The sequence below is a fragment of the Littorina saxatilis genome, linkage group LG12, assembly GCF_037325665.1.
Source record: "Littorina saxatilis isolate snail1 linkage group LG12, US_GU_Lsax_2.0, whole genome shotgun sequence".
NCBI lineage: Eukaryota > Metazoa > Mollusca > Gastropoda > Littorinimorpha > Littorinidae > Littorina > Littorina saxatilis.
The window spans coordinates 24,267,965-24,288,995 of NC_090256.1; the positions used below are offsets into that span (position 1 = coordinate 24,267,965).

General features: G+C 38.9%; 3 protein-coding genes across 6 annotated transcripts in view; 2 read left to right on the plus strand and 1 right to left on the minus strand.

Annotated features, from left to right (window-relative positions):
* LOC138981580 (dynactin subunit 1-like) overlaps positions 1-7,109 on the plus strand; it is a 54,544-nt gene extending 47,435 nt beyond the window's left edge. For all 4 annotated transcript variants that reach the window (XM_070354544.1, XM_070354545.1, XM_070354546.1 and 1 more), the window contains 6 exons: positions 1,047-1,118; positions 2,449-2,604; positions 2,862-2,919; positions 3,609-3,700; positions 4,202-4,297; positions 5,749-7,109. In XM_070354544.1, the coding sequence (XP_070210645.1) occupies positions 1,047-1,118; positions 2,449-2,604; positions 2,862-2,919; positions 3,609-3,700; positions 4,202-4,297; positions 5,749-5,886 (612 nt within the window). In that variant the 3' untranslated portion in view covers positions 5,887-7,109. The remainder of the gene's footprint in view (positions 1-1,046; positions 1,119-2,448; positions 2,605-2,861; positions 2,920-3,608; positions 3,701-4,201; positions 4,298-5,748) is intronic.
* A 73-nt stretch (positions 7,110-7,182) lies between these two features.
* LOC138981582 (cell growth-regulating nucleolar protein-like) lies at positions 7,183-14,278 on the minus strand. The gene is made up of 8 exons (XM_070354549.1): positions 14,145-14,278; positions 13,857-13,982; positions 10,480-10,594; positions 9,995-10,102; positions 9,079-9,165; positions 8,248-8,593; positions 7,733-7,902; positions 7,183-7,570 (listed from the first exon to the last, which is right to left on the minus strand). The coding sequence occupies exons 2-8, from the start codon at positions 13,979-13,981 to the stop codon at positions 7,439-7,441; spliced, it is 1,083 nt and encodes a 360-aa protein (XP_070210650.1). The 5' UTR covers position 13,982; positions 14,145-14,278; the 3' UTR covers positions 7,183-7,438.
* Positions 14,279-14,742: 464 nt separating this feature from the next.
* LOC138981578 (catenin alpha-2-like) overlaps positions 14,743-21,031 on the plus strand; it is a 33,149-nt gene continuing 26,860 nt past the window's right edge. Inside the window, exons 1-6 of the mRNA XM_070354541.1 lie at positions 14,743-14,921; positions 17,046-17,355; positions 17,761-17,927; positions 19,086-19,205; positions 19,734-19,823; positions 20,797-20,970. Of these exons, the coding sequence (XP_070210642.1) occupies positions 17,067-17,355; positions 17,761-17,927; positions 19,086-19,205; positions 19,734-19,823; positions 20,797-20,970 (840 nt within the window). The 5' untranslated portion in view covers positions 14,743-14,921; positions 17,046-17,066. The remainder of the gene's footprint in view (positions 14,922-17,045; positions 17,356-17,760; positions 17,928-19,085; positions 19,206-19,733; positions 19,824-20,796; positions 20,971-21,031) is intronic.

Consider the following 21,031-nt stretch of genomic DNA (forward strand, 5'->3'; position numbering starts at 1 on the left):
GGAACACAAAACTCTGGGGCGTTCCGCCCCCCGCCCCCGTCGAACCCTGTCCTATTGAACACGGGGGGGGGGGGGGGTCTTTCAGTCCTCCCTCTGTTCCTTTACAGGTGTTCAGGAGTCCAGAGCCTGGGGTTCTTCTCTCGCTGGTTGTGTTCCTGTCACCTATGCGAAGTTTTGCCAACAGCTCATTGGAGGGGGGGGGGGGGGGGGGTCTTTCAGTCCTCCCTCTGTTCCTTTACAGGTGTTCAGGAGTCCAGAGCCTGGGGTTCTTCTCTCGCTGGTTGTGTTCCTGTCACCTATGCGAAGTTTTGCCAACAGCTCATTGGAGGTCTGATGACCTCCTGGACATCTCCTGCTCTTGACTTGATGGGGCCATTTCCTTGCCCTCGTTAGTTTCTGCAGGACAGGTTCTCTCAGGGACATAAGTAAGTTCCCTCCGCCTTTAGGAGCAATCTGCATTTATGAGAATTGGGGTAAGAATATGTAATTTAATGGAAAATTTCAATAGTAAATTTTCATTTGATTAATATATTTACCCAATTCTCATAGTTAATACCCTCCCATCCATCCCCGCTACTTAATTTCCTAAGGGTTTTTGAGAAGTCTCGAACGATTATTCCGGATGCCGGCGCTCACGTGGTGCGCGGTGGGTTATGGGTAACCAGGTGAGACAGGTCATAGCAACGGCTATGGCGTCTGTTTTTAGCTTGGTTACCACCCTTGCAAGGGCAGGTAATTTGAGTAGTTTTTCGACATCTAGCATGTGAGATTGAAGTCAATGCATTTATGAGAATTGGGTAAGTATGTTTATCAAATGAAAATTTACTATTGAAATTTTTCCATTTATGAATTTTCATGATTTGAAGCCTGTGCTGCGACTTCTGTCTTGTGTGTGGCCCACGTTAAATGTCAAAGCAGCACCGCCCTGATATGGCCCTTCGTGGTCGGCTGGGCGTTAAGCAAACAAACAAACAAAATATTCATGATTGATCTGCTGTAGTGGTATTATAGACAACTAAAGTGATGAGTTTCGTTCTTTCTTGTAGATGGAGTCCATAAGAGAAGCACTGCTGTTTGTCAAACGAGAAAATCTGCGCCTAAAGGGAGAGAAGATGAAGGTAAAAGTTTGTCAATCATAGTTGTTTTTTTGACTCACATGCGAAGCAAAAGTGAGTCTATGTGCTCACCCGAGACGTCCGGACGTCCGTCCGTCCGGAAAACTTTAACGTTGGATATTTCTTGGACACTATTCAGTCTATCAGTACCAAATTTGGCAAGATGGTGTATGATGACAAGGCCCCAAAAAACATACATAGCATCTTGACCTTGCTTCAAGGTCAAGGTCGCAGGGGCCATAAATGTTGTCTAAAAAACAGCTATTCTCCACATTTTTCCCATTTTCTCTGAAGTTTTTGAGATTGAATACCTCACCTATATATGATATATAGGGCAAAGTAAGCCCCATCTTTTGATACCAGTTTGGTTTACCTTGCTTCAAGGTCAAGGTCACAGGAGCTCTTCAAAGTTGGATTGTATACATATTTTGAAGTGACCTTGACCCTGAACTATGGAAGATAACTGTTTCAAACTTAAAAATTATGTGGGGCACATGTTATGCTTTCATCATGAGACACATTTGGTCACATATGATCAAGGTCAAGGTCACTTTGACCCTTATGAAATGTGACCAAAATAAGGTAGTGAACCACTAAAAGTGACCATATCTCATGGTAGAAAGAGCCAATAAGCACCATTGTACTTCCTATGTCTTGAATTAACAGCTTTGTGTTGCATGACCTTGGATGACCTTGACCTTGGGTCAAGGTCACATGTATTTTGGTAGGAAAAATGTGTAAAGCAGTTCTTAGTGTATGTCATTGCTAGGTTTAGTTATTTGACCTTGACCCTGAAGGTCAAGGTCATGTAAAGGTCAAGCATGTGAGTCGTATGGGCTTTGCCCTTCTTGTTGTTGACAATGTTTCCCTGGTAAATTATACTATCTGCAGTTCTCAGTCAGTTAACTCAAAATCAAGTGTTGACAGAAGAATGCAATACAATACAATACAATACAATAACTTTATTAATCTCTAAAAGAGAAATTACATTGCTGAGCGTTTGTGTCCGTAATAATAACATACATAAAACATTCAAAATAAACATTTGTTCTTTGTCCTGAGAAAATATAGCACATTGGTTATCACATAAGAAAGTATATTATATATAAATTATATTATATATAAAACATATTTGATTACAGGTTAATAATAAAATAAAAACCACGAATTCTTCACAGCTTGAATTGCAATATATTGCGAGTTCAGCTTGCTTTGCAAAAAATTTTTACATAAGCTCCAGCCTTCAAACACAGTATGAGTAATGCATGGTCAAACTGGTGTTCACATTCTTTATTCTGTCTGTTTAATCACATCTCACCAAATGTAATTGCAGAGTCAGTTGTCTTCCCTGCCACCACTACGACTACCACTGAAGCCAGTTGGTTTGGGCAGTCGCACTGGTCACGTCGGCCTGGCAGAGCTTCCAGAATCGGTGCCAGGAAAGTCTGACCTCACATCCCTTGCCAGCAAAACGGGAAAACTCTTGGCTGTGAGTCTGCGCATGATGAAGCTATATATGTCTTTCAACAAAGTCTAAATGTCAATAACAGTGAACTTCAGTTCTTTGTAATTCTGGATTTCTGTGCTGTAAATTTTGATTGATAAAAATGTAACTTCACCATACTAACGTATTATGATTTCTCGTAGCAGCTAGAAATATGTGTTAGAATCAACGTATTTTCTTATCTGCTCTGTTGTATGTTTTGTTCACAACGATATTTAACATAACTTGGAATATGTTGACAGGAAGCTAACAAGCTGAGTGCCTGTCCCAAAGTGGTGGATATCACAAAGAGGAAACCAGGTGAGTAGCAACACTCGCGGTTGTCACACATTGTCAGTAGGACCCTTGTGATACTTTTGCACAGTTTATGTCCTTATCACCAGGTTAACAAATATTCAAGAAAACTAAAAAGCTCTCTGTTTTCTCTAAAAATGTAGTCTTCTTCAGAGGGTGAGCGCCATGTCATAGTGCCATGGTTGTGTCTGTCATGAAGCGTTTTGTACGTGGTGCAGCAGTTAGGCACTGCACTGTATGGGTCCTGCACCTCGGTTTTTGGCCATGGACGTTCATCGGGGGTCCCTCCCCTAGATCAACTGCCTGCCAAGGCTGCTAAGCTTGGTCTGCCCACCGATGAGTAGAACACATCGGCCCCTCACTTCGGCAAGCCCGCCAGCAGAAGCGGTGTACTGGGATGTGGCCACTGTTATCCCTAACAGCTTTCTTGAAGCCAGAAGTGAGAGTTGAGTGTTGAGTGAGGTCCAGTGTTCCCGTCCATCCCTATAGAGGGAGCTACTGCCAGGTTTACAATGGTGCTTCCTATCCTCACACACCCCTAAAGATTTAGTTATGTGTATAGATCAGCACAAAGAATGGAAAGGGGTAGATTAAGAGGCAAGAAGTGGGAGAAGCAGAGAAGTAAGGTAGAGTCATCTTGACGTGTCAGTCCTTTGAATTGCGTGTGGATGTACTGTATTGTTGCTGTTCAACAGGGAATGCTCCTGTGACCGACACCAGCAGCCCAGCACAACAGCTTATGTCTAGGGCAGCCCACTTAGCTGCACTGGAGAGACAGGCCACTGAGGTAGGTGACATACATCAGGGCTTCAAATCCTGCTCCTTTTCGGGAGTTCCTTCCATTTTCTGCTTCCGTAATGCTGGAAGCCTGTTACTCTTATCTCTCTTTCACTCAAAAGTTATGCAGAAAATGCACCAGGTTGGAGGGGGAGGGGGGTGAAGGGCAGACTCACAGATCCATTCAGAGGATTGTGTGCTTTGTTTTGCCACTTCAATAGTCAAAACGTTCTCCTTTTTTATCTTGTACCATTTTTAGCCCTGCTCAGTCGTTCAATGTCAGTGACCGTTTTCTTGTGCTTAACTGCTTTATGCTGTATGTCTGTGGAAAAGATGTTCCCATTTCAGGGATGTGAGGACTGTGTTTTCTTCTTCTTCTTCGTTCATGGGCTGAAACTCCCATGTTCATTCATGTTTTTGCACGAGTGGGTTTTTACGTGTATGGCCGTTTTTCCCACCATTCAGGCAGCCATATGCCGCTTTTGTCTAATTCTTGAACTAAACCTTACAGCTTCAAGTTCAGGTGACCACGCTACTTGCGGCCAATCGCACAGGGGGACAGGTTCGCACCGACTTCTCCACTTTCCCCACACCACAGTTTGCCAAGGTGAGTTCACTGTTGCCCTGTGTACACTAACTGACAAGTGCATTCTCAGGAGACAAGGCTGTAGACGATGTTCAAAAATAACTTGGTCAGGTTTGTATGGGTTGTGAAGAGTGAATTCTCTTGCTTTTAGCGAGTAAATCTTTCCCATGTGACATTATAGTCACTTGCGAGGGGTGTGTCTGACCACGTGTGGAAAGCTTGCCTCAATAAAAGCAAGAGTATTCACTCTTTCACAACCTGTACAAAGAGGTTGTTTTTACATGAAGTCAAGTTTTGACTAAATGTTTTAACATAGAGGGGGAATCGAGACGAGGGTCGTGGTGTATGTGTGTGTGTCTGTGCGTGTGTGTGTGTAGAGCGATTCAGACCAAACTACTGGACCGATCTTTATGAAATTTTACATGAGAGTTCCTGGGAATGATATCCCTGGACCCTTTTTTCTTTTTTTCGATAAATACCTTTGATGACGTCATATCCGGCTTTTTGTAAAAGTTGAGGCGGCACTGTCACACCCACATTTTTCAATCAAATTGATTGAAATTTTGACCAAGCAATCTGCGACAAAGGCCGGACTTCGGTATTGCATTTCAGCTTGGTGGCTTAAAAATTAATTTATGACTTTGGTCATTAAAATATCTGAAAATTGTAAAAAAAATAATTTTTTTATAAAACGATCCAAATTTACGTTCATCTTATTCTTCATCATTTTCTGATTCCAAAAACATATAAATATGTTATATTTAGATTAAAAACAAGCTCTGAAAATTAAAAATATAACCCTTTTCTAAATCAATTTTAAAAACACTTTCAACTTATTCCTTGTCGGTTCCTGATTCCAAAAACATATAGATATGATATGTTTGGATTAAAAACACGCTCAGAAAGTTAAAACGAAGAGAGGTACAGAAAAGCGTGCTATCCTTCTCAGCGCAACTACTACCCCGCTCTTCTTGTCAATTTCACTGCCTTTGCCACGAGCGGTGGACTGACGATGCTACGAGTATACGGTCTTGCTGAAAAATTGCATTGCGTTCAGTTTCATTCTGTGAGTTCGACAGCTTGACTAAATGTTGTATTTTCGCCTTGCGCGACTTGTTTTTATTATAAGAGTATTGAAAGTGTAATGCTAAAGACTGAGCTGTCTTTACTTTTACAAGTAATAGAACGACTTTTCCCCAATTGACTTGAAGTTCATCTATTTCTGCTTGGTATTCTGTACACAGTTGGAAAAAAAATGATGGTACTCTCTTTGAGGTTCAGGGGAAGGAAGAGAAGAGTGAAAGAATTTGAGAACATATTTTGCACACCACTTGATTGAATAAGTTACAGAGGTGCTTCCACTTTCTTTGAGTGTGTAGGTAATACATGCTCAGACACAAAAGCCATCAACATTCTTTTGATTTTATTCCGACTGTGTTTGAATTTCCCTCTTGGTTTTTCTTCTGTTTTAGATGCTGGCAGAGAAGAGTGGCGAGAGTTTAAAGATAGGACGCATTTGTGTCCCTTGTCCTGGTGGAACAGGGGAGACCATTCCTGTCAACATTCAGCCAGATCAACTTCACACCATTCACGCCAGATTTCTCAGCTAATACAAGTCTTTAGGTTACCCTTTGAAATTAAACAAAACTTCTATTGTTTATTCATTGGTGGAAATGTGCAATTTGATATTTTTTATCCATTTAAAAAAACAAGTCATGTTCTGGGCACTAAAATATTATTGCCATTTATTGTGTTTAGTCCAGTTAGGTGGAAGAGTTTAACACTTTCTGTGTTAAAGGGATCCTTATTTGTCATGGTTACTTACTTTTTATCAGAATATTTTGTGTGGAAACGTGAGAAGTGTACTTGGTTTATAAAGGCGAACAGTTTCAGTAGTTCACAGTTAATTTTAGTAGAAAAGTTACTGCATTAGTAGGGATGTTTGGGGTAGTTTTTTTTCGTTATTGATAGTGTTGGTGGCAGATTCTTTACTTTCTTGCTTTTCTACTTAATTTTTGAGACGATATTTGTCTGTGATTTTTGTTGTGTTGTAGGTATGAAATGTCTGTGTGTCTATTGTTATTATGAGCTTCATTTTATTTATGTTTTGCCACACACAAACACATGAAGAGTTTTAGCTTGCACACACCAAGTCCTTGTTTTGTTAGTCTTTGAAAAATGTTTTTATGTTAAACTAGTAGTAAATTTGCTTTGTTAATAATAAAACAACACATTGTTTAGTGCTGCTAGTGTTTTTGGAGATTTTACTTAGGTTGGGGGACCAACTTTGAAGTTTATCTCCACTAAACTGTTTCTCTACAAAACTATTTAGGAGTGTATTGAATATATACTGTAAGAGGCATTGGTGTTTATCATCCCTCCGGGGAGGATAGAGATTATGCATTGTTTTTGTTTGTATGTTTTTGAATTCATGAACTTGACTTTCACCTACTTGTTTAGCTGGTGTGCATTTACAGGATAAAGCTTTTACCTTGCTGCGCTGAAGAGAGGAGTGCTTACATTCAAACATACTGCTCCCACAATGTACATGTGAAATGAATGTAGTTTTGTAAACTTTCTCCAGGAACCCTGATCAGTCTGAGATTACCCTTCTCTTGGCACTTTCGTAAAATCATTCTTTTCAGCCAAGATAAGAATAATCAAGAATTAAAAGTTACCCCCCCCCCCCCCTCTCATTCATGCATAATTATGCAGTATTGCTGATAGTAATCCAGCATTATGCCTGAAGAAGATCGACCCTTTAGGTCGTTCATATTGTTTTGTTCTGGATGCTTCAAGTATGTACAGTAGTAAAATAAACAAGAAAAAACTTTGTTTTGTGTGTTGTCTTTGATCCGAGTTTCTTTGAGTGGCTCAAACAAGCATTCTTTTGAAACACAAACAAGTTTGTAATTGAGTGCTATGCTTTATTTCTGACACATTTTGCAAAGCATGAAGTTGACACTAGTAGTTTGCACTTTACTTCAAAACAAAACATGATTACAACCATACAATACACTCCTCCTTCATGGTAGAAGAAAAAGTAACTGCCAAGTGATGGTTATGACAATTACAAGCACATACTCGCTCATTTCTGTTTATTTTCATTATGCAACAAACACATCCATCACAATTCATTCAGCCCTATGGAACAAATATGTGTTATGACTGAATAAGTTTAACTTTGTCTTTCAGAACCTTAACATTAGGTAGTTTGCTGAGCTTTTTGTTGAACGTTGCCATCACCTTCTCCTCCCCTCTGCTGCCTCCGTAGGATGCATACTCCGCCAAAACCTAAGATAACAAAGATACAAAAACTTAGTACAGGAAAACTATCAAAAAATAAAAATGAGAAGAAAGAAATGACAGAAATATGAATTATTGATTCATTCCGTGGCTGTGTAGCACTGTATCAACACATTACTTGGAAAAAAAAGAGCCAATTAATCTTCTTACCTTTTTACGTAACTTTTTGACAGACATCTCTCCTTTAGATTCCAGGACGGCGGTGATGGTAAGACCCCAGTTGAATTTGCCCGTCTTTTCTTCAGCTGCAATGCTGTCGTCCAGTGTATCCATGCCACTGTCATTTGCCAGGCTGCCATCTTCTTCAACACCATTTTCCTCTGCACACATACGGTAATTATGAAAAAGACATACCATGCGCTTTCAACGAGACGTTTGCTTGGCATACTAGGGTCTTCTATACCATGCCAGATATTTGTTTAATTTTCACTTGTAACACTTCCTGTGTAAAATACATGTACCAAGCTCAAAACATAACTGTACATCAACTTTTGCTTCTCGCATACATCTAAGATCCTGACTTTTGCAAAGAAAAGCAAGATGCCCATGCATGGAAAGATCTGCGGGGATAAGTTATTTGTGTCCAAAAAGAAAAAGTCTTTTTAACCTAAACCATGTTCAGTGTTGAAGTCTCACGCATGCATTTCACAAAAACAAAAACTCACCTTTTTTCTTTTTCTTCGTTGGTCGGCTGACTTCTTCCTCCCCGTTTTCCTCCTCCTCTTCTTCATCTCTCTTCCTCCTCTTGCCTTTCTTTTTACTGTTTTCGCCATTTACTTCTGTTACACCTTCGTCATCTTTTTGTTTGTCTTTTTTCTCAGCTTTATGTGTTTTCTTCCTCCTTTCTTCTTTTCGCTCTTTCTTGCTTAGTTTCTTTTTTCCTTCTTCTTCCTGGTCTGCTGCCAAGGTCTCGGTGCTAGGACCCCCCTGTTGTGTAGCTCCAGTTTGAGATGACTTTGACCCTGGCTCTGTGCTTCCTTCACTGTTTTCTGTGGTGTTGTTTCCATTTTGCTGAAAACAAATCATCAGTGTCAATTACATTCTGAAGTAACAGAGAATAATAAAAATAAAAGTAACGGTCACAAAATAAACACTACACTTGCATGGACACACACACACACACCAATGACATGCAGAAACACATACTTCTATGGAGAAAGTACATGTAATGAAAAAAGCTTGCTCTTATTCACCATCTTTTCCACAAATCTTGTGTTGACGACGCTTCTCATATTTTGATGACAATTCTCATATTATATATAAGAATAACCACCACACCGCCTTATACCTCTAAGCCTGGGATTTGCATGAGGAAACATGAAAACATGAAATGCATCAATAGTTTTGTCACAAATACTTTTAGCACTTTACATGCTCTCAGTCAATATTGGACAAAAAGACACAGTCTCCTTGAGAAGAGAAAAAAGACACTCTCCTTCAAAAATAAAACTTTAACCCCCTTGAATAAGTGCACCACTAATCAGGAGAAAACTTACTTGTTGATGTGCCTCAGCCATAAGCATATCCCACACTTGATTCTGAAGACCAACATTGAATATGCGCAGACTGCACTTCAGGAAGTTCTGAAAAAGTATTAAACAGCATGTCCACAAAAAGAGCCAACAATACCGAATACATTGAAATTGTGTTAACATGTCAGAATGTAAACACATCCTGTATGGTATCATCCTTCTTTCATGCTGTGATTCTTGGCAGTAAGAAAAGAAATGCAGCATTTAACACAATCACAGTGTAGGCCTGTTGCAGGCATGGGAATTATCCATCGCGGATTTCCGCGAAAAAGGAAATTACGTTTCAGCAAAAATAAAAAATTGTCCGCGGCAAAAAAAAAGTAAATTATATCTAAACTATTGTCTCTCTATCCATTATTTGCTTACACAAGAACTATCAAAATATTGGTCGAAAATGCTAAAATTTGTTTTCCTTCCTGGTCCCCCCAAAGGGGCTCTGCCCTTGTACCCTGCCGGGGCCTATATAGGCGGCCCCTGGACCTTGGCCTACTTTCAGATTTTTTTAAATTTTGGAATTCCCATGCCTCCTGTTGACAGTCACCACTTAATTAGTAATAACACATCAAACAATATAAGTGATGGATCATCTGGCTGAAAGTTGATCAAGTGAAATATGCAGGATGAATCGGTTGAATTACCTGTTTTATAGCGTCTTACTTTGAGCAAAGTGACTACCAAGCATGAAACAATACAAGTGAATTGTACTTAGTTTCATGCCAGCAATGCGTCCTTTGTCAAACTGAATCAGTGTGAACTATCTCTGTTGCCAAACAACGACTGCTTTCAGAGATGCTGTTCTGACAAATTACACTATTGAAAGACACTGTACTTTGATAAGACAATCGCTTTGATAAGACAATCTACAGCTTTTCAAACTTACTTCAAACTTGGCCTTTTTGCGTGGAACATTTGGATACTCTTCCAGACGTTGCAATAGCTGCTGCAGCTGGGGGTTGGCAGGAGCTTTTTGTATGGCTGACTGCACTTTCTGTGTACAGAACAAGACAGGAAAATGATGTTCTTGCCAAAACACATCATAGTTGAACAACATGCACATTTTAACCCAGTCAATCAAAAACACTTATAAACTTTAGACATATAATCAGTAAGTGTATGAATAACATGTTATTATCATTGAAAGTAGTAAAAACATATACATAGTAGACGGGCCTACAATAAGTTCTCTGGGGTTTCTTTTTTTAATTTTATCATTATCATTTCATAAACACCAATCCATACAGATTAAGGACACACTTTCTTTTCTGATCTACCATAACAACTCCCCAGAGTAAAATAGTGACAACATTGACTATCAACAAATAAGTGCCAACCGGAAAACAAAATGTAAACAACACATCAACAAACCTGTATCCACTGTTCCTGCTTTACTTCCCCCTTGTTGGCTTTGGCAACAAAGTTTTTGCCCGAGTATTTCTCCTCTTCAGTGATGCATTTGGTGTGGGTCTGGTAGGTGTCTCCCCTGTAAGAAATAACAAGTTCACCACTTAGTTCACAGATCAAGCTGTCAGTACCAGAACTTATATAACTGTACAAAAGCAAATGCATACATTCTTGCCTTGTTGCTGCAGATTGCTTTTACTCAGCTCTGCAAAAAACTTATACACAGAAATGGACGCTGAACACTAACACAATAAAACAAATAAAGAAAATGAAAACAAAAACCATTAAAAACAATTTCACATAGCAGAAAAAAGGCTTATCTAGCCTACAAGCCGTATAGATATATATATATGTGGGCAACTCCCAAAAGGTACTCCCCGTCAGATGACATTTTTAAAATATCTACACGTAGTTTATTTGTGAGAAAATATCAATCAAGCTGCTTTCATTGTAATCTGAAATGTTTCAATGTAATGATATCAAAGGTTTGTAGCAAATACTTATGTACATGTATAATGTATTACTATTTTTTTTATTGAATTTAAAACATAAATTTACCCCCAATTTTTTGCTTTTTTTCCCCACTTTTTTTGTGTGTGATCAGAAAAGCTTACATTTGATAACAAAATAATTTTTTCTTTTTATTTGAAGTAATGAAACATTGAATAAAGTTGCTTCTACGTTAAGGAACACTCTTTTGTTTAAAAAATATATGTTAAAGTTATAAAACTAACACTTGAAAATGTACAGTTTCTTGTGACGGTTCACATGACACCCAGCCACTGTCCCTTTTCTTCTTTGCCCAAAGTAATCAAAATCAGGCAACCCAGAATGATGCTTCAGAACTACTCCTCGTAACAGGGGGTAGGATGGCAGTCAATGGACACGATGATTTCATGATTAAAACTATTTTTTGTGTGTCGCAAAATTCACGTCACAAATGTCACGAGAAACAGCACTGCTGTTACTGTAAATAACTTTCGTTTTCTTACGGCGAGAACGACATTTATATCAACCGCATAGTAGTCTGTGCAAAAAAAAACGACATCCGGGAAGACGATCGAAATGGCAGCCAGGCGTCAAGTTCAGTGTAGTGATCGCGTTACACCAAATTAACATTTCACAAGAAACAGCAAATCCTTGTAAATCCATTACTTTATCTAATTTTTGCTTCTTTTGATCTAAAAAGTTTCTGATCAAGAAGTTAAACAAAACGAAAGCACACGACTGCGTGTAATAATGGCTCTGAATAATTTCAGATGTTTCTCGTTACAAGTCACAACACGTGACGCTATTGTCACAAGAAACATTTACAATTACATATGCTTTTTTTTTACTCCAACAAAGGGGTTTATGATTAAAAAAAAAAAAATTCTTATTAAGGTTCTTCACATTGCTTATTTTGGTGCTGCTTCGACTCCCTATGTTTGTGGATAAAGGATTTGGTTTTTCACAAAAAACAGATGATTTAATACAGTTTAGCCAATTTTGAGATCAAAGTTTACTCAACTCAAGCCTTTGTATCTTTTGCAGACAAATATGTTAATTCGAACAAAGTGGGATATTAAAAAGTTTGATCAGGAAGAAATTTTGTTTGTTTGTGGAATGCATTGTTGCATAAGTACAAAATTGTTTCTCGTGACGTGGCACATACATGATATGATAGGATATGTTGACAGACTGGTACTGTCTTAGGCTGTTGAGCCTTTGGCTTTGTCTGATCTTTTGATCAGTTGCTATCCTAGCCTAACTTGAGCTGGGTAACCTACACGATCTTTTGACCTTGGCCTATTCTATCAACTTTTTCTTGGCTGGTGGGAATTTGTAGTGAGAGGCATACTGACATTTGGGCTATACCATATAGGCCTAGTCTTTCAGTGCATTGTCCAAGCGATTTTTGAAACTGTTCATTGTCGGCGCTTCTACCACATTCTTGTCCAAGGAGTTCCATGTGTCTATGATTCTGTTCGTGAAGAAAGATTGTCGGAGAGCTGTTCTGCATTGTTTCTTCTTGAGCTTGAACTGATGTCCACGGGTATTACACAGGCTGTTCAGCTCCATGAGAATACATGATGAGAATTTTCAAGGAACATGATCTGTGAGCACTTTATGTGGCTATGAATGAAAAGTCAATCAAATGCTTAAAACAAAAATGTTTTTTAATCTTGGTTTTTAATTTAAATGAACTAAATTCTAGCACTGAAAATGTTGTGCGTCACGAGAAACAGTTTTACAAGCAACACATCAAACACTAATTTCTCATTATGTCGACAACCTACAGTCTTTTAAATGAAAAATTTGAACAGTTCAATCATTTAACATGACAAAAATACAAAAGACATTTTGAGAAACCCAAAATGAAAATTTAGTGTTCTCTTGGGCACCTTTTGGGAGTTGCACATATAAATGATATGAAAAAACAACAACTTCACAATCACATTCACACTGACACAAATGGCTTCACACTACTTCAGACATCTTTTTATATTTAGTCAAGTTTTGACTAAATATTTTAACATCGAGGGGGAATCGAAACGAGGGTCGTGGTGTATGTGTGTGTGTGCGTGCGTGTGTGTGTGCGTGTGTGTGTGTGGAGCGATTCAGACTAAACTACTGGACCGATCTTTATAAAATTTGACATGAGAGTTCCTGGGTATGAAATCCCCGAACGTTTTTTTCATTTTTTTGATAAATGTCTTTGATGACGTCATATCCGGCTTTTCGTGAAAGTTGAGGCGGCACTGTCACGCCCTCATTTTTCAACCAAATTGGTTGAAATTTTGGTCAAGTAATCTTCGACGAAGCCCGGGGTTCGGTATTGCATTTCAGCTTGGTGGCTTAAAAATTAATTAATGACTTTGGTCATTAAAAATCTGAAAATTGTAAAAAAAAATAAAAATTTATAAAACGATCTAAATTTACGTTTATCTTATTCTCCATCATTTGCTGATTCCAAAAACATATAAATATGTTATATTCGGATTAAAAACAAGCTCTGAAAATTAAATATATAAAAATTATTATCAAAATTAAATTGTCCAAATCAATTTAAAAACACTTTCATCTTATTCCTTGTCGGTTCCTGATTCCAAAAACATATAGATATGATATGTTTGGATTAAAAACACGCTCAGAAAGTTAAAACAAAGAGAGGTACAGAAAAGCGTGCTATCCTTCTTAGCGCAACTACTACCCCGCTCTTCTTGTCAATTTCACTGCCTTTGCCATGAGCGGTGGACTGACGATGCTACGAGTATACGGTCTTGCTGAAAAATGGCAGCTACTTGACTAAATATTGTATTTTCGCCTTACGCGACTTGTTGATTTTAAAGATAGCTCACCAGAAGTCCTTGCCGCAGTCCACACATGACAGGAACTCACACCTACGACATTTATGTAGGTAGTGTTTTTCCACCTGGTTCTTCTTCAGCGATTCGTTGCAGGCACCACAAGTGAAGAACACCATCCTGGAACGAAAAACGAAACCAAACTCAAAACACTTTATTTTGTAGATTTACATACTTGTACATGCAGCTTGGATACCCCTTGTGCTTCTGTGTTAAAGCTATCTAGTACCCTAAGATGTATTCGAACGAACAGATAATAAATACTACTGTTTTTCTGTTTACCTTTGTGTACACAGATCTTTTTAACTCCAAGACAGGAACACATGTGCGCCGGATATAGGGTACACGCATGCGCACTGAAGTGTTACTTGACCACAGGCACCCGACGGAGAAAACAAATAAATGATGACTTTTTTTGTGTGGCCTATTGGAAGCTGTTGGGCAACTACTTATTTTTTTCGTAGAACGATGATATTGGACAGAAGGAGGATATATTCTAAGAATAGCTCAGTTGTGTAGCTTCAAGCTTTTCAACAACTAGGCCTATAAGTGAAATGTACAGACCCCAACTGAGAATCAGACTAAAGTTGCCCCCAACGATTGATTGTAGCAGAACCTTATCAATGTAAAAGCTACCGTATTTTTTTATGATGTAAACGTAATTATTGTAATTATTAACTTCTCGCAAAAACAAAAACAAATACAAATTTATACACTGTTGTTGTGAGAGTCATAAAATGGGCTTTCCTCATTCCAATGTTGTCACGTGACAACAAATGGAATGCACCGCAATAGTCGCTGTTCTATCCTCCTCCCCGGTGTGACAGTTTGCTTTTGCAATTAGAAACCACCGAGAATAATAATTAGATCGAATCGTTATATATCATCAAATTGATTAAAGAATTATTTGAGAAAATACAGAGCTTCTTTTTCTCAGAAGAGCTTCTTCTTCTGAGCTTCTTCTTGATAATTTATTTTGGAGTGAGACTACGTCAACCGAAAATACCGGAAGTGTCAATGCTTGTTACTCATCGAGGACAGTTTGACTTGTGGCAGTAGGTAAGCCGACGATAATCCAATATTTTGTTATTTGTGTTGCGATTTAACGAACGAAACTTATTTTATTCGTTCCTGATCTTTGTGTACGTTAGTTAGATGATGAAATAACAAACAGGAAGAGCTAATTGTGGCTGTAATATTACCGCATCTAGTGATCTACAACGACTCTTCAACTTTCAAGTCTGTCTGTTCGAAGACTTCGCTGAGAACTTTTGGGAGTGAATTATAATATTTGACATATTACATGAAATTGTAACACACACATACACAGGTGTAACTGAATCATAAGGTGTCTAATAAACGTATGACTTTCTTCAATTCATGCATTTAAATTCATAGGATAGAAATGTGACTGCTAGCCTAGAGGCCATTTCTGTGTGTGGGACTGGGACTGAGTGGAGTGCATGGGTGTGTTTCAATTCTTCTTCTTCTTCTTCCCGTGGGGGACCGGATCCAATTTCTTGGATGTTGAAGGTCCCGCGGTGATGTCCATACACTGTTGGCTATTATTTTGCTAGAAAAAGTACTAGTAATTACTGTGTTTGGTGTTAGAAAGGCTGATTTTATTTTAGCCTACCCTCTAATAAATTAAATACAGTTTTTCACCCACTCTCACAATCTCGGCAATGAGGTGCGATGTAAGAATAGACGATTTTCGGAAATAAACGTGTCAGGTTTGTATGGGTAGTGAAAGACTCAAAGAGTGAATACCCTTGCTTTTCCTCTGACAAATAACTTCACACTTGCTCCTGTCCATATGTTTCCGACACACCCCTCACTAGTTATTGGCCCCTCCAAAGTGTGTCCTTGTAGTAGTAGAAAGCAAGGGCATTCAGTTCACTCTTTCACAACCCATACAATTAAAAACCTGAGTTTATTTCGGAATTCGTCTATTCAGGAAAAGTGAACTGGCCTTTTTGAGACATTGTCGGCAAGATTGTAACACTTGTATCATTCTGAGGTCCCAGGTATTTACTGTCCAAAGTCGCCACATACCACTTAAAGGTGGTCGTCTACATTTTTGCTTTTTTTCAATAATCTTAAGGTTAGATTTCGATACAAAATTATGTCAAATGATGAATGAACCATGGGGAAAAAAGTTATAGAAAAAAAAATATATGTAAAAAAAAAAAGATTTTATTTTTGGGTAGCGTGACTCACGCTTCCAATATTTTGTTTTCTGTTTGCTGAGAACATGTGCTTTGCCTAAAAATACTGACCAATCAAATTCATGTCACTATGCTTATAGCCACACCCAAACAAGTGCAGCAACTTTGACACTGGAGCGCTGTCCAAGCTGTTTTTTAAACGCACGAAAACCGGCACGGTTGGCCTAGTGGTAAGGCGTCCGCCCCGTGATCGGGAGGTCGTGGGTTCGAACCCGGCCGGGTCATACCTAAGACTTTAAAATTGGCAATCTAGTGGCTGCTCCGCCTGGCGTCTGGCATTATGGGGTTAGTGCTAGGACTGGTTGGTCCGGTGTCAGAATAATGTGACTGGGTGAGACATGAAGCCTGTGCTGCGACTTCTGTCTTGTGTGTGGCGCACGTTAAATGTCAAAGCAGTACCGCCCTGATATGGCCCTTCGTGGTTGGCTGGGCGTCAAACAAAGAAACGCACGAAATGCACGGGATTTGAGAGGAGTTTTGCGCTTGGCATTTTCCAAATAAGGATATCCTACTATGAGTACTACGCTGGAATACTACAATGAATTTTCAAACGGCTACACTGGCTTCGTCTTTCCTGATCGAAAGGGGGTGTATTGTTGATATTTGTAGATAATAGACTCTGCATTTTGATGGTCAAATGGTGATTTCGGTACAAAAATGTAGACAAGGACCTTTAACGAGTGTACATTATAAATTTAATGACAGTTAACAAACTTTGAATGCAGCATTCATGTTTGACAAATTATATATCTTTTACTTTCAGAAGGTGACTGTAAATTGTGCACCCCATTACTGAGAATGGGCGTGGTGCGGTGCAACTGGCCAACTTGTGACACGCATTGACATTAATTATTATCAAAGTTAGAAAATGACTGTTTTTGTGATTCAACGTAACAAAGTCTGATTGTGGTGGCATTATGTTTTATATTGTGTGTTAACTGTTATCCTCATTCAGGAACATCTACTGACAGTCAGGATGTCTTCAGACGGTGTACTACAGATAAAATGGGATCCCAAAAACTTAGAGATCCGCACAAAGTCTGTGGAAAAGACTCTGGAACCCCTTGTCACTCAGGTGACCACGTTGGTCAACCAGACTGGACCATCAAACAAGAAGAAGGGTCGCTCCAAGAAAGCAAATGTACTGAGTGCAGCTGTACAGAAAGCTACAGAGAATTTCATTTTGAGGGGTGAAGAGATTGCAGAAGAAAACCCAGAAGTTAAAGGGGACATGATAGCCGCAATCGACGAGGTCAAATCCACTGGTAAGTATCTTGATAATTCTTATTGGGGTGTTTTTTCTTTTGTTGTTATGCTTTGACCTAAAATGGCATGAACTAAAAGAGGCATGCTCTCTATCAAGATCTGCAGAAGATAATTGCACAATTAGGGGAACCCTATATATAGTTGATGTTCATTCCATACATGAACAAAGTCACAGTCACATGTCTTGATATTTCCCAATCGATAATTGACTGAAATGTTGGCTTCATGAAAGTTATCACTCATATTACTTTAAACAGATCTATGTGGCTTGTCTGCATATTGATTATAATCTTAATTTTCTTCTTGACGTACTTTCTAAAGTTGTACTAACTTGTAGATTGCTTGAGGTATCTCTTTTTTGTCTCTTCGTCGTGTTTCAGTATGACATACCGTTTGAATTTCAGGTGAGGCAATGAATGAAGCCTCAATGGAGTTTGCGGCTGACCCCTGTTCATCAGTGAAGCGTGGTGCCATGGTCCGTGCTGCCCGAGCGCTTCTGTCAGCCGTGACACGCTTGCTGATTCTGGCTGATATGGTGGACGTTTACATGCTACTCAGGACTGGTCATTCCGTAAGTTTCAAAAAGCAGTATTATTTGGCCAGAGTAAAGCTAGTGCTTGACATCTATTATGATTTGTATACTGATTTGGTCAAAGTTCAAGACATAGAAAGCTATTGCTCTAAATCTAAAATGACTTGTATACTGAGTTGGTCAAAGTTCAAGACATAGAAAGCTATTGCTTTAAGTTACTAGTCTAAGTCTAAATCTAAAATGAGTTGTATACTGATTTGGTCAAAGTTCAAGACATAGAAAACTACTGCTCTAAGTCTAAAATGAGCTGTATAGTATGATTCAGAAGCGAACTAGGCAGGTTATTTTGATAAACCTCAACGCCTGCAGGTGCCAGTAAATAAGTTGGTACTGAGTAGTTGTTTGATCTGCTGTGTCTTAACTGTAGAGGATGTGCAGACATGTCTAGTTGTGATGTGAGATATTTTGAGAATTGATTTTGAAAAAGAAAACAACATGTTGACTGCTGGTGAGACACAAAAGGACTGGGTGGCCGAGTGGTAACGCACTTGCGCTCGGAAGCGAGAGGTTGCGAGTTCGACCCTGGGTCAGGGCGTTAGCAATTTTCTCCCCCCTTTCCTAACCTAGGTGGTGGGTTCAAGTGCTAGTCTTTCGGATGAGACGAAAAACCGAGGTCCCTTCGTGTACACTACATTGGGGTGTGCACGTTAAAGATCCCACGATTGACAAAAGGGTCTTTCCTGGCAAAATTGTATAGGCATAGATAAAAATGTCCACCAAAATACCCGTGTGACTTGGAATAATAGGCCGTGAAAAGTAGGATATGCGCCGAAATGGCTGCGATCTGCTGGCCGATGTGAATGCGTGATGTATTGTGTAAAAAAAATTCCATCTCACACGGCATAAATAAATCCCTGCGCCTTGAATATGTGCACGATATAAATTGCATAAAATAAAAATAAAAATAAAAAAATAAATCCCTGCGCTTAGAACTGTACCCACGGAATACGCGCGATATAAGCCTCATATTGATTGATTGATTGACAATGTTAAAAATCAAAAGAAGGTTTTGCTCACCAAGACAGACAGCACAATTTTTTTTAATTTGCATTTTTTCTGTCTTTGTCTTGGTCAGTAAAGATCTCTTTGGCTTGTTAACAGTGAGAATTGATATTTTAAACATGGTGTGTTTTGCAGGTGGAGGATGACTTGGAGCGTGTGATGAACGCCACCAGTCAGCAGGGTTTGATGGACGGCTTCAAGGCGCTGGGCAAGAGTATCGCAGAACTCGAGCAACTTGCAGCCAAGAGACAAGCTGTAAGTGTTTGATTATTTTATTGTTTGTTTGATTATTTTATTGTTTTCCCAACTAAATATTTCCAAGATTAACAAGGAATTAAAAGAAAAACGACACCCACTGTGTTAACATATCAACCTGAGGAAGAACAAAAATCTAGGTAGTTGTCATTAATTATCTTTTTTTTCATAGGTGCGAATACGTTTTGTTACAAAAGTATGATAAGAAAAGTTCAAAGAAGCTGAAATTGAAAGTTGTATAACGTATCGTTTACCTGCATGGTTGATGCAGTACATGTAATGTGTTTGTTTGTGTCAATTTGTCTCTGTTTTTTGAACGGCTCTCATATTTTAAACTCACTAAAAGCTTAGGGTTATTAGTGTGGTTCCGGTGTGGAAAATATAGATCTATTGAATTCATTGAGGAAAATTAGTACTGCTCCAGGTTTGAAACAAAATGTTGTTAATGAGTTTAAATGCCTGTGCTGGAAACAAGTTACCTGTTTAAAGATTATTGCCTCATCTCTGCTGTTTGTTGGGACATTAAAGGACTTGAAAGATCCTCGAAGACGTGATGAGCTGGCAGCTGCACGAGCCATGCTGAAGAAGAACACAATGATGCTGCTGACAACCTCAAAGGTGCGTGTGACAGGCAGGAGGGAATTGATGGCTCTGTTTGGGCTGGATTAAGACACAGAGACTGAGAGAGAAAGTGTGTTTGTGCGTTCTCTGGGTATCATGACCTTCTTAAATGCAAACTGAGACTGAGAGATACATCATTTGAGAATAAATGTTTGGAAATAACTTGGTCGTGTTTGTATAGGTTGTGAAAGAGTGAATACTCTTGCTTTTACTGAGTCAAACTTGACCATGTGACATTATAGGCCAATCACCTGGGAGGGTGTGTCTAAAATATGTGGACAAGGAACACGTGTGGAAAGTTTGCCACACTAAAAGCAAGAGTACATGTATTCACACTTTCACAACCCATTCATTGATTCAACGCTGACAGAGTTATTTCTGGTGTTCGTCTAGCGTTAAGAGTGTCCAAGGTCTGGTACTTAACTTCTGAGTAACCTTTATACTCGTATTTATATGAGTTGTTTCTGTTCATGCCAGCCTTCTCAGTATTAAGTCATGATTCCATTTGCATGAAAACTTCAACCTAAGTATCATCCAATAACAAAACCAAAGTACCGAAAAAGGTTGTAGACATGCTTCCATCTGGATGAAAGTGTGGTAAAATATCTCATCATTCAGTGTCAATCATTAAATGGTAAATCGAACCAGAGAATGATTTATTTTGTAACTCTTTGGTTTGAAGGTAGTTTTTTCCAAAAATGCAAAAGGAGATGTTGATGCACATTACATTTGCAAGCTATTCTCATTGATGTTTTCAATCCTCAATGCCATTACTTGAGCTTAACCAGATCCTCACATGATGATTATAAAATGATAACTTGGCAAACATGATTTTATTCGTTCGGTTCAATTAAATTTTATTCAGTGGAATCATGATACAGTAATAAATGAACAAATGACAGGGGATGAACTCAAGCGAACACTGATATTACATGGCCAAGGATTTGTATTTGTTTGCATTGTGTTTCAGGCATATGTACGTCACCCAGAGCTGGCAGCTGCCAAGGCCAACCGCGACTATGCCTACAAACAGTTGTGCGACGCCATCAACATCATATCAGGAGCCGTGCAAGCCACAGGAGCATCTGACGCTCATCCGTACGAAGGCCCAGGGGAGCTGGCTGCTGCTCTGGATGAACTGGATGTAAGCAAATTTGTTCTGTATTTACCCATGTACTTTCACATATATGTTTTGAGACAAAATC